The sequence below is a fragment of the Notolepis coatsorum genome, assembly GCF_963971535.1.
Source record: "Notolepis coatsorum genome assembly, chromosome: 7".
Taxonomy (NCBI): domain Eukaryota; kingdom Metazoa; phylum Chordata; class Actinopteri; order Aulopiformes; family Paralepididae; genus Notolepis; species Notolepis coatsorum.
This window is the reverse complement of record NC_140171.1, coordinates 100,874,584-100,894,368: the sequence shown is the minus strand read 5'-3', so window position 1 is coordinate 100,894,368 and position 19,785 is coordinate 100,874,584. Positions and strand designations below refer to the sequence as shown.

The window sequence follows — 19,785 nt, the reverse complement described above, 5'->3', positions numbered from 1 at the left end:
TAAGCGTTTATGTGATATGTGATATTGCTGTTTCACTGTAAAAGCGATCAGGAAATGAGAGCAGCTATTATCAGCGTGCGGCACAAACGTGCGTGCGCACACATATACTATCGATCATCTAGCGTTTATTTGAAAACGATTCATAACTAGGCCGACAAATAACAACGTTCTGGAATATTCCAGTAAAATGCGATTATCATAGAATGGGTTGTTTTTCCCAGGAAAACGGGTGATTTTCAAAATGCTATCAAACGGAAATGAAGCGATAAAAAACCAATCTGCCTTGCCAATGTTGACTGGAAAATGATTCTTTGATAAGCGACGGGCAGATTAGACATAATTTAAAACATAGATTAGGCGATATTAACATTAACATTGGCGGCGATGGTGGCATTCAAGGGACTAATACGGAATTAACCTCTGGCGCTCAAAGTGTTAAAAGGTGGGGTAGGCGATTTAGAACCATGTTGGTGAAATTCTCTTTATATCCCAACACAACAGCCACCAATAAATAAAATGCACTGAGAAAATAACCCAGTAGAAAACCTTTGCTGCATATGTAACAAGTGTTAAATGAACATTGTTTATTATTTTATGGGATTGAAATGTCACCAAATCCTATGTTACCAATTGTTATGAATACAGTTTGCACTTGTGTTATGATTTATTTATACTAAAGACTCATTATATGAACCGTCACTTTAAGAGAGTTCAATGTAGAGCTTTGCCTTCCGGTTCATTCAGACGTCTCACTATCTGGGGGTTGTCTTATCTATGTTCAGTTTGCGCAAGGCGCCAATCTGTGAGGTACGTGTCTGTATATAGTGCGGCACTTTATGTATTGTAAGCGTATTATTATGTTGTATATATTCCAAATAAGTAATGAATGTTGACAAATGATAAATGTTAATTCGATATTGTTGTTATAAATGGTATGATTAGTTTGGATGCACAATTGGATATTTTGTTTGGTCACAGATAGTCAATTCAGTGTTTCTTGTCGATAGAAAGAGAATTGTACAGTGACACTGTTTCTTCTTGTGGTATTCCTACCAACCATCTTGATACAGGTATGTGTGTTTCTAAAATGTAAATGTATTGTTTTATATTGGTTGTAACTTGTCATTCACGTTAGCATTTTAAGTTACCATGTGAAGATGTAGCTAACCATGCGGTCGACGTAGTGACGTCACCGGTTCTGCGTGCAGAAAGATAATTGTACAGTGACGTTGTTTCTTCTTGTGGTATTCCTACCAACCATTTTGATACAGGTTGCATCATTGAGGTGAACCAGAAATAAATGGCCGTTCATGCCAACGACAGTCAAGTCTCCTCGTCCTCACTGTGGGTTCATCTTGTCTCGCCCAAGGGGCCACCCAGAACACAACGCAGATAGGACAACGGGTGCCAACTAAGAGCAACACATACAGAACACCCGTTACACATAGTGCAGGTCATAGTGTAGGTCATAGTGCAGGTCATAGTGCAGGTCATAGTGCAGGTCATAGTGCACAGCATAGTGCAGGGCATAGTGCACAGCATAGTGCACGGCATAGTGCACGGCATAGTGTACTGTGTGATTTTTAGGGCTGACCCCTATTATTCGAATAGTCGACTAATGATCGAAAGGAGCTGTAGTTGACTGCCAACCTCTTAGTCGAATGCAAAAAATAATAATAATAATTTTATTTTATTTCCTTTAAATAGTTTATATCTTTCTTTCCAAAAGAAAAGAGGCCTAGAAGCGTGGCTAACGCGAATGGCACGCATACCAGAGGCTAACTGCCTAAGAAAACAGGCACAGAGGCACTGAAAGAGGATTTCACCCATCTAATGAACACACTAGACTAGACAAATATCAAGATGTATCCATCAGTGGACCAATTGCATGCTTTTGCAGAGGACAAGAACCTTCCGTTGACTCCTTCAGACATAAAGCACCCCCACAGCCCAAATGGAATGATTTTTTTTTCAAATTTTTTTTTTTTCATAGTCAACTAATAGTCGACTATCGGCTCATTTCGGCCAATCAAAGTCGACTATCCAAATCCTTAGTCTGGGACAGCCCTAGTGATTTGTGCTGTTCACACTGTCACACAGATCTGCAAAAGAAAATCTGATTTGGGCCACAATGCTGAGGGGAATACATACACGTGTGCAAACGGAATATGACTCCGATATTTTGGTATTTAAATATCGATTTTCAAAAAAAATAAAAATAAAAATTTTTTTAATTTTCTTTTTTTTACATTTATATAACCTTTATTTACCCAGGCAAGCAAGTAAGAACAAATTCTGATTTTATTTATTGTCAAAAGTATGCACAATGTTGTGTTAATTCCACAACAAGAGATATGTAATGTTAATTACCTGAAATTATTCCATTTTTTGGGGGGGGGGGGGGGGGGACCCTGCATATATCGGTATCGGTTGATATCGGTATCGGAAATTAAGAGTTGGACAATATCGGTATATCGGTATCGGTAAAAAAGCCAATATCGAGCATCCCTACTAATATATATATAATATATTTGAATACCCATAGATTATGTTCCCGTTACAGGGTATCTGCAGGTTTTAACAAGTTAAATCTAAGACTTTTTTTTTTAATACCAAATCTGATACCAATTTCACAACCATACTAGCAAAAAAACACATAGCGACACTGAACTAGCGGCTGCACTTTAAATTATTGCACGTTCCATACGAACTCTCGCCAGACACACCAATTCCTCATATCCCTCCTAGCTGCACATACACATAGTCCTCATATCCATCCTAGTTCCCCCGCTCCCCGCTGTCCCCCGCTCCCCATCTTACCAGCAAACTCTCCATCTTTTCCTCCACGACAGCATACACAGTGGCTGGGTCCTGAGAAGAGATCAAGCTGGTGTTGGTCGACTGTCAGCTGCAACGTACTGTATATCTTGGAACCTATTCTACACCTATTCTGTCTTGCCTCTATGTCCAGTCTCTCTTGGGGACAGGGTGTGGAGGTTCAAATGGGCCTCAGAAAACATTTCTAGTCAATCAAAAGCCTCCATTTCTGAAACAAAATGCATCAGTGTTTCCATTATGCATTCAGCAGCGGCGCCGTAAAACGGAAAAGTTACAATACCTCCAGGCATGTTACATGGTTTAAAGCAGAATTCCACCCCAAAGGAGATTTCACCAGACATTGAAATTAAGATTTGTAACAATTTTGTGTTTTATGATTGTAACTTATCTTAAAAGACAATTTAAGTGCATTTAGCCCCAACCAGTGTTCATCTCCATTATGTTACAAATAATCTGATGCTTATTTTGGCTTTTAAGAAAACAAGATTAACACTTTCGGCGCCAATCACGAGTATACTTGTGATTGGCCGACAAGCGTTGAGCGCCAATAACGAGTAAACTCGTTTTTATATCTTTGATCTTTTTCCTCTGATCCCCGTTCTAAATCATCATCCGGATCATTCTAGCTGTCCCTGGCTCGTTTGTATACATTGGAATTGCAATGCCGATCGAATATCACCAGGTGGCAGTATCGTCTGTCTGAACTGGAATTGCATTGGCATGGATACACGTCTTCCTTTTTATAAATCTTTTTGTAAGGCCCCTCCTCCTGCTTGAACAGAGATTCACATTGATCGCCTAAAAATTCCATTGCCTAAGCGTATTTTCGAAATCGCGATGGCGATGCGATCACTTGGAATTAATCTTTTTGGAATACCTTCTGGCTAGGGTAAGGTATATTCTATGTCTATTTTACCGAACCTGAAACGTGTTTTTCTAACAATCACACCGGACGTAAAACATGCTCGGCAAACACGATCACAGTATTGAGTTAAAGGGGAACTATCTTATAAATGGCCTTTTCCAGTGTTTAGCATTGTTTTCTAGCAATGTGGGGTTGTATCAATGGGGTCTATCAATGGGCTCATTCGTCCAGTTCAGATGTCACGAGAGCATCCCCCACTGAACTAAGCCATTCTGAAACGTACGCGTACCTCTGACGTGTAAGAATTCTCATCTGCATAGTAACGCCCCCTCTATGTTTGTAGCCACCGTGCACACTCAACCATTATTTATTGCAGTATGCAAGCAAATGTGTGGAATTGAAGTTTAACAGTTAGTTAGCATTGGGTTAGCATTTAAAAACGTTATGAGCAAAACGGGCAAGATATGTTGTGCTGTTCCTGACTGCCAAGCAGCGAATATACGTCCTTGCATAAATTTCCTGATGATGTCGTGATCCGCCAGCAATGGGCCAAGTTTGTTTTGAGACCCGCCGAATGTTGTCCCAACTGCTCGGAGTAGGGTGTGTACCGCACATTTATGCAAGGAGGACATTGAGAATCAAGGACTTTATAATGCTGGGATGATTTCCAGGATGTTACTAAAGAAGGGAGCTGTACCGAGTATTCGGGACCCGAAAGAAAATATCGAATCAGTAAGTACAAATGTCGTAATTAGTCATTGATTCACTGACAGGGTTATATTTATTATGGACAGAAGTTGTCAAATCATTACTCAGCAACTGTCAACTGTCTGCACATGTGTCAATAGTGTATTAACGTTACTATTTTACTGTAGCGTTTCTGCGTTTTGCGATTTTCCTCTTTCTTATACAGTAGGAAGGGGGAAGAACACTATATCGTGGGTGTTCCTATGACTTGTATTCAGCTTACAGCTTCGAAACTCCACTTATTTCGTTTTACAATGTCAAAGCCTTTTAAATATAATCAAAATGTTCCCGCATTTCTGTCCGCTTTATAGTTTTATGACAGCAATCTGATAGTGTATGCGCGTTCACGATACCATCGTGTCGGATTCTGGCAGGGAGTCCGAATTCGGCACAACACCGGCCGAGGCATTATTTGTCACCGAATTGAGAGCTCCCCAGAGTCCATACTACAGCTGGGCGATCGCCTACAATGGCGATTGCCTAGTGAACTATTGAATATTATTATGAAGAGGAAGAGGACAAACGGTGATGATCCATCCATAACATAAGGTGTGTTTTCACCAGACTATGTTGGATTCTAGTATTTTCAAACAGGCTGGATGTAACATTGGTTGGTGACTGTCACTCAAAGTGCTTTGCGAGTATGGGCAGAGCCCAGCCAAAAACAGCTTGGAATCTTGAAGTGGAAAAATGCTGCTTTAGAGTACTTGATTAGAAATACAAAAAAAATAAACGTACAGATGTGTTCCATAGACTCACAGGAATTGTGTAAAATTGCCGAAATAGTGAAAGAAATAGTAAGATAGTTCCCCTTTAAAATGACCCCCCCCCCTTGATGATTTTGTGAAGGTTATATACCTTTGATTTGGGAGTATTTGGGGTTTCAGGGAATCAACCAGAATGATTTGGGCGTATTGCACATAACACGTTTTATCTCGCGATCTATGGAAAAAGACTGGATTATCTTGGAAATGCGCAATGTTTAGCATGTAATAAACTACAAACTACAGTGTGTAGAAACAAATTTTTTTTCCATGTTGGACTACAAGTAGTATCTGTCAAATGAGCCACACCATTGTCTCCACAGCTATAATAGAGAACACACACACAGCTCTGCAAACATCGTGAAACACTGCGGAAATTAGTATTTTAAGATGGCCTTCTAGCGGCAGAGATGGGGATTAAGCGTGGCGCTGAAAGTGTTAACATTTTCTTAAAACAAGATTAAATTTACCAAAATAAAGAATTTTTTTTGAAACAAGCTAAATTATCTGTCAGTGGAATAAGATAATTCAACATAATTCTACTCAATATTGGACTTATTGTACCCAGTGTTAATTTAGTCAACGAAAATTATGACGAAAGATGTTCGTCAACGAAAGTTTTTTTCATGACAACGAGACGTGACGTCACGTTATTGAAGACCATGTGACGCTAACGTGACTAAATAGTTAATTAAATATCGTTGACCACAACTGAGGACAGAAAAATGTAATTTACAAAAACCAGGACAAAATGTCTCTTCATGTATGTTGATATTGTTGACTAAAACAAGACGAGACAAAATAATTATAACTTTTCTTAAATGCCATTGTCCCGACAGAGGAGTGTGACGGCTGACGGGGAGCTCTGATGTGTAATTAGCATTAGCTGAAGAGCTATCTGAAAAGCTAGTTTTAGCTTAACGTTACCTTGGCTAAAGTTGGGACTATTCATAATCCAGCTGCAGACCTGCAAGCAAAGTACAGCAAGTTGGCAAAGGAGTATTCCAAGGTAAATCACTTTTTCACCAGTAACGTTACATTGTGACTTTCCATCTAGCCCGCATTAACTAGTGGCTAACCTAGCTCACGCTAACGTGGCTAACTGATCGACCTCTCCCACACATGCACAATGACATAATGCGGACAGCCATACCGGTGACAATGTTTAGCTTTTAGTGCCAAATGATAAGAGTCTGAGGCGGAGTCTCAAAAGAGAATGTTGAATATTTATTTTGCATTTAAAATCACAACATAGACGTTACTACTAGCCAACCTAAACTGAGCCTTCTGGTAGCAAGTGCAATGTGTATAACGTCCGTGCGGAACCAATGTGCCAACAACCTTTCCGTGGGTGAACTCATTGAGCATAGTTGTCAATTAATGATACTAATACTAATCTATACAATCACCTGTTGTTGAATAAATACCATTACTTTCTAGTTATTACTAAAAAACAGTATATATAAAACAGTAGCTGTAAAAAAGAAAAGAAAAAAAAAGTTTTATAATTTTTAATTTTTTTAAAATGTATGCACTGGTATCGGATCAGTATAACCAGACCTAGACCACCTCTAACTCTAACCCCTAACCAGACCTAGACCACCTCTAACCCTAACCCCTAAGTTAGGGTTGTGACTTAGAGGTGGTCTAGGTCCGGATAGGAGTTAATAGTTGGTCTAGCCCTTTACATCCATCTATCTAAATAATAATAATAAATTATAATTAATGCTTAACTACCCCTAAGTTACCCTAACCAGACCTAGACCACCTCTAACTCTAACCACTAACCAGACCTCTTCCATGTGGCACTTTAACACTGACCTCAGAATGTGATTTTATATAATGTTTTTATGCAAGCAGATTGCAATCAGTGTGTACTACTACTAGTACTACTCTGTGTTCTGTTTACTTCGTTTACAGTATCCTGTTGTTATAGAATAAACCGCTGGCAGCAGGCAGCAGCCCAGCACTGACCATCACCAACCCTAACTTAGGGGTTAGAGTTAGAGGTGGTCTAGGTCTGGTTAGGGGTTAGAGTCAGAGGTGGTCTAGGTCTGGTTAATAGGGGCCATAACCAGACCTAGACCATCTCTAACTCTAACCCCTAACCAAACCTAGACCACCTCTAAATCTAACCCCTAACCAGACCTCTTCCATCACCATGTGGCACTTTACACCAACCTCAAAATGTGATTTATCATTTTATATGTTTTTATGCAAGCAGATTGCAATCAGATTGCTACTGTGTGTACTATACACACTACTATTACTATCTACTCAACTACTGTACTGTGTGTTTGTTTACAACACAGTATCCTGTTAGTTAGTTAGTGTTATTACACTGTTACTGCTGTTACTGTTATTTAATATTTATCAAATAAACCGCTGCCAGCTGAGCAAGGCAAGAAGAGATAATGTGTCTTATTAAGTTATTTCTCCATTCACAGATCGACAGTGCACCCTTCCGGTGTATCACTTGTGCCGCCGACTCAGATTCCCCTAGGTCAGGGTTCAGCAACCTTTACTATCAAAAGAGCCACTTTTCCACCCTCCCACAAAATTAAATGCTCAGGGAGCCGCACAACCTATTTACCCTTAAAATGAAGATAACACAGTGTATAATGTTTTATATATCCCCAAGCATACCCCACATTTAGCATAAAACGCCTGACAATTGCATACCCAAAGTAATTTGCGATTTATTATACTTTATACTTATAGCACACAGTTTGTTGCATTAATGGAATTATAAAGCAACAAAAAGAAAAGAATTTACTTTTTATTGCTGTTTTTACCTGTTATAACAAAGGGAAACCTCAAACTCTTATGAAGAGGAGAAAAAATACTGGCTGTGTAGACCTATTTTTAAATAAAACACAGAAGAGGAGACAGGAGCCGCAGCTGATTGGCTGAAGAGCCGCATGCGGCTCCGGAGCCGCAGGTTGCCGACCCCTGCCTATAGGTTAAAAAATAAATATGCAATTTAAATCAGAATATGTTCCATGTTGACTATTTCTGAAAAAAAATTCCATTAACTAAAAAGACAAAAATGTCATCCGTTTTTGTCGACTAAATCGAGACAAAATTGAGACAAAAACTGACTAAGACTAAAATGCTCAGACATTTAGTTGACTAAAACTGACTAAACGAAAAATAAATGAAGATGACTAAATATGATGAAAACGAAAAAGGAGCATTTGACTAAGACTAAAACTAAAATGAAAATAGCTGCCAAAATTAACACTGATTGTACCAAATACAAGATATTTTCACTTGATAAGATTTCATTTTGTGCAGTGTACAAATATGCAGCTACCTGGGCCTCCAAAGCACTTCTAGTGTCAGCGGACACACCAAAAACATCCTAGAAAAATGCACACACACATGACTCCATCAACATGAATAACCTATCTCGAACAATTCTAAGGTAGTTTTAAGGTATTTCCCCCGGCAACGTGCGCTAATATGGATTCCGGCGGCACGTGTGCTTTGTGCACGCACAAATATGGATTCCGGCAGCGTGCACGCAGCACTGCTGAATTCTTTTTCAGGGGAAACACTGTGCATTCAGTGTCAGCATAGGCAAAGCTGTTTTATTTCTTTGGACTATGGTGATGTGATCTATAGGCATGCTGCGGCTTCAACTCTATAACTGCTGGACTCTGTCTATCATTCTGCCCTCAGATTTATTGCTGGTGACAGATATGATACCCACCACTATGTCCTTTATGATATATATGATACCGACCACTGTGTCCTTTATGAAAAGGTTGGATGGCCTGCTCAAGTTGAAAGGCGTAACAATCATTGGTATTTGTATATTTTTAAAGCCCTTATTGGTAAACGTCCCCCTTACATTACATCACTGTTGGAATGGTATCTTCTACAAGTTAAAATCACTGGTTGGTTCTTAGGATTCCTCCAGTTTGCTCTGAACTAGAAAAAACTGCTTTTTCCTTTGATGCTTCCAACACCTGGACTGCCCTCCAACTGACTCTGAAGCTGAAGGTTCTTCCTTCTCCTGCTGCATTTAAAAGCATGATCTCCGACCACTGTGTGTCGACTTGTAACTGTCTTACTCTTAGCTGATCCCTTTGTATTTGTTTATTCTTATTTATTGTGCCTATATGTATGAAATTGCTGATAAACTACGTCTTGTTTTGTACGTTCGTTGTCACTGTAAATGAGAGTAGCCTCAATGTCTTACGAGTTCATAGGTTCATGCATCCAACACATATCTATCTATCTATCTACATGTATCTATCTATCTATCTATCTATCTATCTATCTATCTATCTATCTATCTATCTATCTATCTATCTATCTATCTATCTATCTATCTATCTATCTATCTATCTATCTATCTATCTATCTATCTATCTATCTATCTATCTATCTATCTATCTATCTATCTATCTATCTATCTATCTATCTATCTATCTATCTATCTACATAGGCGGCCTTAGCTATGTTTCAATCGAAACATGTCTGTCTGTCAGAGAGAGAGAGAGAGAGAGAGAGAGAGAGATAGAGAGAGAGAGAGAGAGAGAGAGAGAGAGAGAGAGAGAGAAATGCCCCCCCCCCCCCCCCTGAACCTTAAGGTCGCCTATGTCTATCTATCTATTAACCATCATATTGACTAGATAACCAGTCACACACACATTCAGATGTATGGCAGATAGACGAGGCCCTACCACCACAGGTGCAGGAGGCGTGGCTTTGAGCGGGGAGGAGGGGGGACAGGGACAGTCAGACAACACAGGTGGGCTGTTGGACACCGTTGGTGTCGGGGTCTTCATGACAGAGGTCAACAGCAAAGAGAGGAACCAAAAACCTAGGGAAAACAGGAAGAACAAGCATTGATTTTAAACAACTTTTAACTGTTTTTAAATCCCTAAATGGCCTGGCCCCACAGTACCTGACCGAGCTCCTGCATCTCCACACCCCATCCAGAGCCTTAAGGTCAGCCGACCAACTGCTGCTAAAAGGTACCCAGGTCTAGGCTCAAGACCAGAGGGCACAGAGCCTTTTCCATAGCCGCAGCTAAACTGTGGAATAGCCTCCCCTTCCACATCAGGTCAGCCCAGACCCTAGAGGTCTTTAAGTCCCGGATAAAGACTAATCTCTTCTCCCTGGCCTTCGACCAGAGCTGAGCCTGCCTCCTAGCCTTATTTTTGTAATCTGCTGAACTTTTTTTCTTTTTTCTTTATATCTGAACCCTTGCACTTATTTGTATTTGTACTTATTATGTTTAGTATATGTATTTTTTGCTCTATGCCGTTTTTCTGTGAAGAACTTTGGTACAGTCACAACTGTTGTAAATGTGCTATATAAATAAAGTTGATTATGATTATGAGTCATGACATCAATATAACTGTAACAGCCACAAATATTGTAGGGCATTATTTCATACATTTCCTTTGTTTACATATTTTTTTCAGTAATGTATCTTCTTGGATATTCTTGTTTGTTTGTATTGGGACTGTGTGGAACGTTAGTTTTCATTTTGCGTTGCAGGGGGACATTTTTGGATGTTGCACACAAACACCTTTTGGTGCTGCACATGTATGATAAATGTAAGATAAGATCTTAATCTTATAAGATAAGATATTCCTTTATTGATCCCCTTGGGAAAATTCAGGAGTCATAGCAGCATGGTGGAGGAGCGAAGGGAGATACAGGTATTGTGCAGGGTAATAGTAGAAAGTAGAAAAAGGGTAACCACTGCGCTCAGACAGGTGCGTAGTCCAACATTAAATAAGTTAACAAAAAATGGAAAATCGTTGTTTTTATTTTAATATGCACAAGTTGTAACGCACAAAATGTTTTCAGCCATCCGGCCTTCATCAGTGTGTAATGATAGTTGTGACAAACAAACCTTAACACTTTGATCGCCATGGGTTATGGGCCAGCTCTATTTGTCTATGGAGAAGTTCCCCTTCTTTGCAGGGCTATAACTTTTTAAATTCTATTGCTACATTGCCATTATTATGGCCCATTCAATATCCTATATGTATTGTTCAGGGTGTAGCAACGTTAAACTTTTTCATTCACATATTCATACTAAAATATGGTCTAAAGTATAAGTATGTTTTTATCGTTTTCTGCAGCTTTCTTCAGAACGTGATTTATAGCCCTAAATGCATTATATTGATGATCAGATACAGTTTGGTAGGAATCTGTGCGAGATGAAAAATTTCAACTGGACGTACTTCTAGAATGATCTACATATGATCTGATGATGACCGGATGGGCGGGGGATCGTTTATAATTCCGTGGGCAGCGTTATATGATTCATCCAGAGTGGGTCATAGTTCATTATAGCAGTTTATAGTTTCAAGTTTCTCAAGTTTCTTTAATAGTTGTCATACAGAAGTACAGAATACTTTTATACAAAATGCTTCTTACTGTTACGCTCCAGAGCTTTTAACTGTTGGAATACGGAATATATATGGAATACGTTAGAAAATAAGGCTGAATCTTACCGTATGTTCCTCGCGCCGTTGGACGATCAGCGTGGAGTAGACCGTTTTCGATTATGGGATGTTGATCCTGATGAACCATTTCCAGGTTGTATAATACTATATACGTCCAAATAACGTTGTTTATTGAGTTAGGGCGAGCGATTGATCATCCAGTGTGTTGAGATGGAGTCCGGCTACCGATCGCGAGTGCCCGGAGCACATATGGATGAGCACTTCCTGTCTGCCGATCGGCCACCAGATGGCGCTCTCGAACCGTTAGACAGTTGAGTGGAGCTCACCAGTACATCTCAGGGCTCCGGAAAGGAAATATGATTTCGATGACAGATTTTTTAAATATTGACATCAAAGACGAGTTACGGCGTCTTCGGCAGAATGAGCATGGCTAGGAATGACGTCTTAACTCGTCATCGGCGATCATAGTGTTAACTAGGCTGTACTTGACAACATGCAGGTGGGAACAATCGGCAATCAGCAAACAGGCTAGGTTGACGTCATGATCAGTAATTATCAGGGCTAGATTGACAGGTAGATATCATCACAGTATCACATGAATGCGTATAATGGCTATGTATGAAACAACACATTAATACATATCAATACTATAATATTTACAAATCTGTATGGAACAAAAAACCAGTACATTGGGGGTATCAGGTTGTTAGACCGTTCATTAACACTTTAATCGCCGAAAACGCTGGAACTCGTCTTTCCCCGCCATGCTCATTCTGCCGAAGACGCCGTAACATGTCTTTGATATCAATATTTCAAAAATCTGTGATCGAAATCATATTTCTCCTCCGGGGACCTGAGATATACTGCTGAGCTCCACTCAACTGTCTAACGGTTCAAGAGCGCCATCTGGTGGCCGATCTGCCAACAGGAAGTGACGCGCCAAACAGGAAGTGCTCATCCATATTTCGTCCGGGCACTCGCGATCGTTAGCCGGACTCCATCTCGACACACTGGATAATCAATCGCTCGCCCTAACTCAATAAACAACGTTATTTGGACGTATATAGTATTATACAACCTGGAAATGGTTCATCTAGATCAACATCCCATAATCGAAAACTGTCTACTCCAAGCTGATCGTCCAACGGCGCGAGGAAGATATGGTAAGATCCAGCGTTATTTTCCAACGTGTTCTTTACTAACTGCTCTGATGACCATATGACCCACACTAGATGAATGATATAACGTTGCCCACGGAATTATAAACGACCCCCCGCCCATCCGGTCAACATCAGATGATACGTAGTAACTTCTAGAAGTACCTCCAGTTGAAATTTTTTATCTGGCACCGATCGCTACCAAACTGTATTTGATCATCAATATAATGCATTTGGGGCTATAAATCAAGTTCTGGAGAAAGCTGCAGAAAACGATAAAAACATACTTATACTTTAGACCATATTTTAGTATGAATATGTGAATGAAAAAGTATAACGTTGCTACACCCTGAACAATAGATATAGGACATTGAATGGGCCATAATAATGTCAATTTAGCAATAGAATTTAAAAAGTTATAGCCCTGCAAAGAAGGGGAACTTCTCCATAGACAAATAGAGCTGGCTAGGGATGGTAAATTATGAATTTAACCATGGCGATCAAAGAGTTAATCAGTGTACTCGTTTTTGTTTATACAGTAGACAACTTAGGATAGCTTTCACCTAAAGGAATGGAGCCAAATTGAACTCTTCATTCATCCCAGATGGATACATAGATTTGAGCCGATGAATCCATACACATTCCCATTGTAAAAGAAGTTGTTCATGGTTACCACCCCTTCTATTAAGAAAAACCATCTCTAGACCTATGCACTTGAGGTAATTGATTTGGGAGCATGTCTATGTTCCCCGGGTCCTATGTTCCCCGCAGTGGCGGCTGCTGACCAAATTTCTTGGTGAAGCACAAAATTATTATATTATATTATATATTAAATTATATTTTTTAAACATCCCTAACGCTGCAACACCCCCATTCCTCCCAGGTGTCAGGCTCCTCATTCGCTTCCATTCATTTTGGGGAACATGTTTAAATATCATACTTATATAAACAAACTATACTGCTGTGACGATTTCAATAAAACAGACCATTCTGAGTCAATGGTACAGCAAAACTGTACATTGGAATATTGGTAAACATATCGGTCAATCCCATTGTCCCGTGGGATTATGCCCCCCCCCCTCCCCGCAGCGATATTAATATTTGATTAGAAACGCAAGCAAGGCTTGCCGCGACTCATGTGGTCCTTGGGGGCTACCTTATTATTACACACGCAAGGCCACAGCGGGCCAATGACTTCTGAAGTATAAACAAACTATACTGCTGTGACGATTTCAATAAAACAGACCATTCTGAGTCAATGGTACAGCAAAACTGTACATTGGAATATTGGTAAACATATCGGTCAATCCCATTGTCCCGTGGGATTATGCCCCCCCCTCCCCGCGGCGATATTAATATTTGATTAGAAACGCAAGCAAGGCTTGCCGCGACTCATGTGGTCCTTGGGGGCTACCTTATTATTACACACGCAAGGCCACAGCGGGCCAATGAATTCATAATCACTGTAAAATATATATATATTTTAAATGCACTCACCACACAACAGCCAAAGCAGTGACCGATCTCATCTTCCATTGAATATTGCAGCTTCTCCATCGTGACAAGTCCGACTCGAGTCGAGACACGTTCTTTTATCCCATGGAAAGTGTAAACCGCACCACTTCCGATATTTTGAGCTCATGGGAGGTTCGGGGGGGAAGGCAGCGCATTCGTCCCCCCGCCCCCCCTCCTCCTCACGAGCTCCATGTAACGCGGAAGTGCAGTGGTCTATGCCATGTCTCGCAGCTCCTCTCTGATTGAGTCCCAGACCGTCGAGGGGTGTCAATCATTCAACCCGCGTTCGTGAGTAGCGTGCGCAAAGTTGCACGGGCAGGGCTTAGATGACTCAAATAGCCTATTTTGATTGGATAATAGAATAAAAAGATCAACCCGTGCAGGGAAAGTTGCACTTGAGTGATTGACAGCTAGCCATTACTGACTGCAGCCCTGATCAGAGAGCTCAGAGCTGTCACTTTTGGCCATAATGTTTTCTTCAGCTTTTTTGATTATCTGTTTCAATTCTAGGTTGTAGTTATTCCTGGGATTCAGTAAAATTCTCTTATAATATTGGTGTCAGTCAACATCTCTTTGATTTTTTATCTAGATGTATCCATTATAGAGATTCCACCGCCTTTGTCACAAGCCTTAATGGTGATATTTCTATTCTTGGCTAGTTGGTCTGCAGCCATATGTAGCTCTCAGGAGGAGTTCCACTCCGAAAGTGAAAGTATGTTGGGAAGATTTGATGAAAAGGGCTACCCAAAGCAGTGTCTTAACTCTGCCATGGCCACTGTAAATCAAATTGAAAGAAAATAACTATTCCGGAAGAAAGAAAAAAACAGAACATCAGGCACCATTAATTATGTCCTTACTTATGATCCATTTAGTTCTGTTATTAAGTCCACAGTCATGAAACACTGGCACATTCTATCATCAGATAGAACCTTTTAATGACCGCTTCCAACACCCTCCACGCTTTACGCATAAAAGGGCTACTAACCTGAAGGACCGCCTAGTTATAGCAGACTCGTATTCAAGGCCAGAGCCTTTTATTTATGGAAGCTTCCCATGTAGAGCATGTACATCTTGTAGCCACATGATCAAAACAAACACATTTCACGACTCCCACACCGGGAAGAATTACAAGATCAGATCGCTAATAACATGTAATTCCACAGACATAATATATTTATTATTCTGCCCATGTAAAAAAAATACTATATCGGACAGACATCCGGCAAATAAAAAATCAGATTGAACGAACACAGAAGCAATATAAAGCGGGCCGACATTAATTCCCCTGTGGCACGACATTTTAACGAAATGGATCATAAAATCAATGACCTCAAGTGCATAGGTCTAGAGATGTTTTTTCTTAATAGAAGGGGTGGTAACCATGAACAACTTATTTTACAACAGGAATGTGTATGGATTCATCGGCTCAAATCTATGTATCCATCTGGGATGAATGAAGAGTTCAATTTGGCTCCATTCCTTTAGGTGAAAGCTATCCTAAGTTGTCTACTGTATAAACAAAAACTAGTACACTGATTAATGAACGGTCTAACAACCTGATACCCCCAATGTACTGGTTTTTTATTCCATACAGATTTGTAAATATTGTATTGATATGTATGTCTTGTTTCATACATAGCCATTATACGCATTCATGTGATACTGTGATGATATCTACCTGTCAATCTAGCCCTGCTAATTACTGATCATGACGTCAACCTAGCCTGTTTGCTGATTGCCGATTGTTCCCACCTGCATGTTGTCAAGTACAGCCTAGTTAAGGTTTGTTTGTCACAACTATCATTGCACACTGATGAAGGCCGGATGGCTGAAAACGTTTTGTGTGTTACAATTTGTGCATATTAAAATAAAAACAACGATTTTCCTCGAGTGCGGTGCCTACTAAATGTTTTGGGTAATAGTAGAAAGTCATAAATATAGGTAATAAAATTGTATCTGCAAATGAAAATACGAGAAAAATAAAACAGTTTAAACAATAGAATTAACTCAATCTCAATATAAAAATACAAGAAAGTAAACAAAAGGTGCAGATGAGGTTATACATTAGAATAAAGCAATAGAATGAAATAAATATAGGCAATAAAGAATTTTTATCTGAATGTATACTTACTACTCTTACTAAGTAAGAGTAAAAATAAACAGTATAGGGTGCAGTATACACAAGGTTTTGGTGATTAATAAGAAAGGGGCGAATTCACAAAGGGATTGCACAGCTTTTTCTGACGCTATGCAAATAGCTTTCAAACACAGTTTGCTATTCACAAAGAACTCGCAACGGGTGAAATGCGGTGGCAATTGTGTTTCCATCAGCATTGCATCTCTGTGCATCGGTGCTATTTGCGGGTATTTAATGAGGTAATATGGGCGGAACATGTTCCCCTTTCTTTGCAAATGAGCCTCGTCAAAAAACACTCCCAATTCACAAAGACCGGCACTATTTGCCTTGCACAGTTAAAGCGACGCTATATACGTCTTGAGAGATTTGGTGGTAACTAAGCGCATTTATAAAGGGATGTCAATAGGCTTGTTTGAGATTACTTTCGGCTCGCCTTGGAAACAAGCGAGAGTAGCCGATTACATCCGGGGGAGGAGTCAGAAAGTTGAACACTTCAGAGTTGACTATAGCCTGCTCGCCTCGTCTTGTCTGGCAATGGCAGATATCGCGTTCACGTTCCCACACACACACACACACATACACGCACGCACGCACACACGCTCGTCATGGCAAAATGGTAACGACAACTAATGGCTGCATCTGTATATATATTGAGGCAAAACAGAATTATTCAGCAGACACTTTATCATGTAAGATGTGTGCAACGAGATATAGGCCTATATATTATAATTTCGGCTAATTATAATTCCGAGAGCACTGATAATGTTTGGCCAGCTAATTATCCTTTGTATTTTATGTGGGGGGCATAATGAGAACAGGTAGAAATACTATAACACTCACTCATTCACACAAATTGATGTGAATCAAGTCTTCATTTATTATTATTATTATTATCATCTGAAGTCGCAAATCGCTGTCGCGCTACGGAGTGTGCGAGCGTGTGTATGTGTGTTTGTGCAGAATAGAGTATTCAGTATACAGAATCAGCTGCTGCATCGTTAATGAACTATAGATTTATATGGAATTCGTTCATCTATTCTTAGTCTATTTCACTATATCGTGCGATTGGGTTAAACGGCAGGTGAGCCAGACGGCTTAGTGAAGTATACTGTGCATACGAGCGGTAATGCTCAGATTGCTCATTGAGTCATGACTATAAATGCTAAACGTAATTGTCATATTTATTATCATTATAATTATTTAATTCCGATGATAGAAACAGTCCGTCTGTAGAATCGACTTGACGCAATCACCAACTATTTGTTCAGGGGGGTTGATATTGTTATTTTGATATAAACTCCATTGCAGACATGGTTATTAACACATTGGCTGCCAGACCAGAGATTTCTCAGGTTAACTCGCCAGCGGTTGAGTGCCAGACCCGAGATTTCTCGTTTTTTCTTTTATTCGATTTTTTTATTCATTACAGGTTCACGGACCTCGTGTTCCCATAGGAAATCATTCTGAAATCCCAAAAGTGAAATACCGGACGCATCCTGCTAGGTGGCAGTATCGCCCACCCTTTGAAACCTTATTTCACACTCTGTGTTACATCGTATATGGTCCGGGCAGAGAATTTAGACCAAGCCAAGTGAATCGCTTCATCTGACCACTTTGAAACGCATTCAGCACACTTGAGGCATATCCTGTGCCACTTCGTGTCAGGGACCCGATCGACATCCATACTGGAAATCGCGATCAGACAATTGGAATATTCTTTTTGGGATACCTCCTAGTAAAGGTAAGGACTATATGACATATGACTATATGACCTTCCACCTTGATCCTACAATTATTTCATATAGATCCGGCCGATCAACCTATGTAGTATTCAAAATGAATGCAGTTACTGGCGATCAAAGCATAAAAAAATTAGCCCCCCCCCACCTTTCATGCATTCATGATGAAACATAATACCTATTATATACCTTTGAATTGGAAATAGTAGCGTGTACAGGCGAGCAACGCAAACGCTTTTAGCAGAATTCACGTATAGCTCCATAACAATTACCAGGAATTATAACACGTGAACGTATACATGAAACATTTTATTATTTTTCACATGTTGAACGATGACCTCTTCCACCCGGAGCCTATTTTCTGAAAATCTGCCTAAAATACATGGAAAGTAAATGGAATATTGCTCCACCTCTACAAGTCATGCATATTATTGGTATCTCAGTGAATGTATTCCCAGTGTCAGAAATATTGTGTCTATTACTAGGCTTGCTTAAATTGTGATGAAACAAAGGAGAATATGAATTATGATTTTTCTTTGCATCTTTGACAGTGAATAACACCATGCTAATAATGACCAAACATTAAAAACTGCCACTGATCTCGTTCAGTACCTTCTTGAGATCATGTGTACAAAAAGTCTAAGGAAATTAATAAAGGGAAGATGATTAAACGGAAGGTTCTGTAGATACAGTACTGAATTCTCCCATCCGGACCAATGCAATTTGAAATATTATTATAGAATATAGAATAGCAGGCTTATAGGGCGGCTGGGTGGCGTAGCGGAGATTGCACTCGTCACCAATGCAAGAGACTCCGGTCTCGACTCCCTGAGTCAGCATTGCCTCCGGCTTGGGCCAGTCGTCATACTATCTCAATTGGCAGAGGTAGCAGGTGGAAGTCGATGGGTGGGGATTGGACGTTGTGGACAGCGACTCCTACAGGTCGGTTGGGTGACACCTGTACAGCAGAGACAGGAAGTATCGGGGACAGCGTGAGCCTCCCACGCGTTACTCCTCGCCACTGAGAGTCCGCGCTGTCTGGTGAAAAGATGCGACAGGCTGCCTCCTCGTGTACCGGAGGGGACACGTGATGCAAGGCTTCTATCCTCACTACAGCCGACCAGTGGGAGGCATAGTCTAGCAACGTTCAAGACAGGGGAGGGGAGAATTGGCAATGCGAAATTGGGATGGGAGAAAATAAGGAGAAAAAGTGGATAAAAAAAAAGAATAGCAGGCTTATAAATTACCTTATTATAGCCAATTCGCACATTTACATATTTATATATATATATATATATATATATATATATATATATATATATATATATATACATATATTATCTTTCAAATGCCTGAGTTCAATTTGGATTTAGTATCACCAGGCGTGCATAAGAACAGATAATGAAATCTACTGTAATCTACTGTACTTTTTTATTTTCACCACAGTGCAACCGTTTTGAAACTAATTTCAGATCTAATTGTTGCTGCATGCTAACAATAGGGAAGAGAAACTAACTGCGTTTCAATATTTGTCAAAAACGTTACCTTATCCTGAATAATAAGAGTTATTGAAATAATTCATACAG

General features: G+C 39.9%; 1 protein-coding gene across 1 annotated transcript in view; it reads right to left on the bottom strand.

Annotated features, from left to right (window-relative positions):
* The window catches only part of sun2 (Sad1 and UNC84 domain containing 2), an 84,064-nt gene that overhangs the window by 16,001 nt on the left and 48,278 nt on the right, over positions 1 to 19,785 (bottom strand). Inside the window, exons 7-8 of the mRNA XM_084319556.1 lie at positions 9,909 to 10,048; positions 2,821 to 2,871 (exon numbers count right to left, since the gene is read on the bottom strand). Of these exons, the coding sequence (XP_084175682.1) occupies positions 2,821 to 2,871; positions 9,909 to 10,048 (191 nt within the window). The remainder of the gene's footprint in view (positions 1 to 2,820; positions 2,872 to 9,908; positions 10,049 to 19,785) is intronic.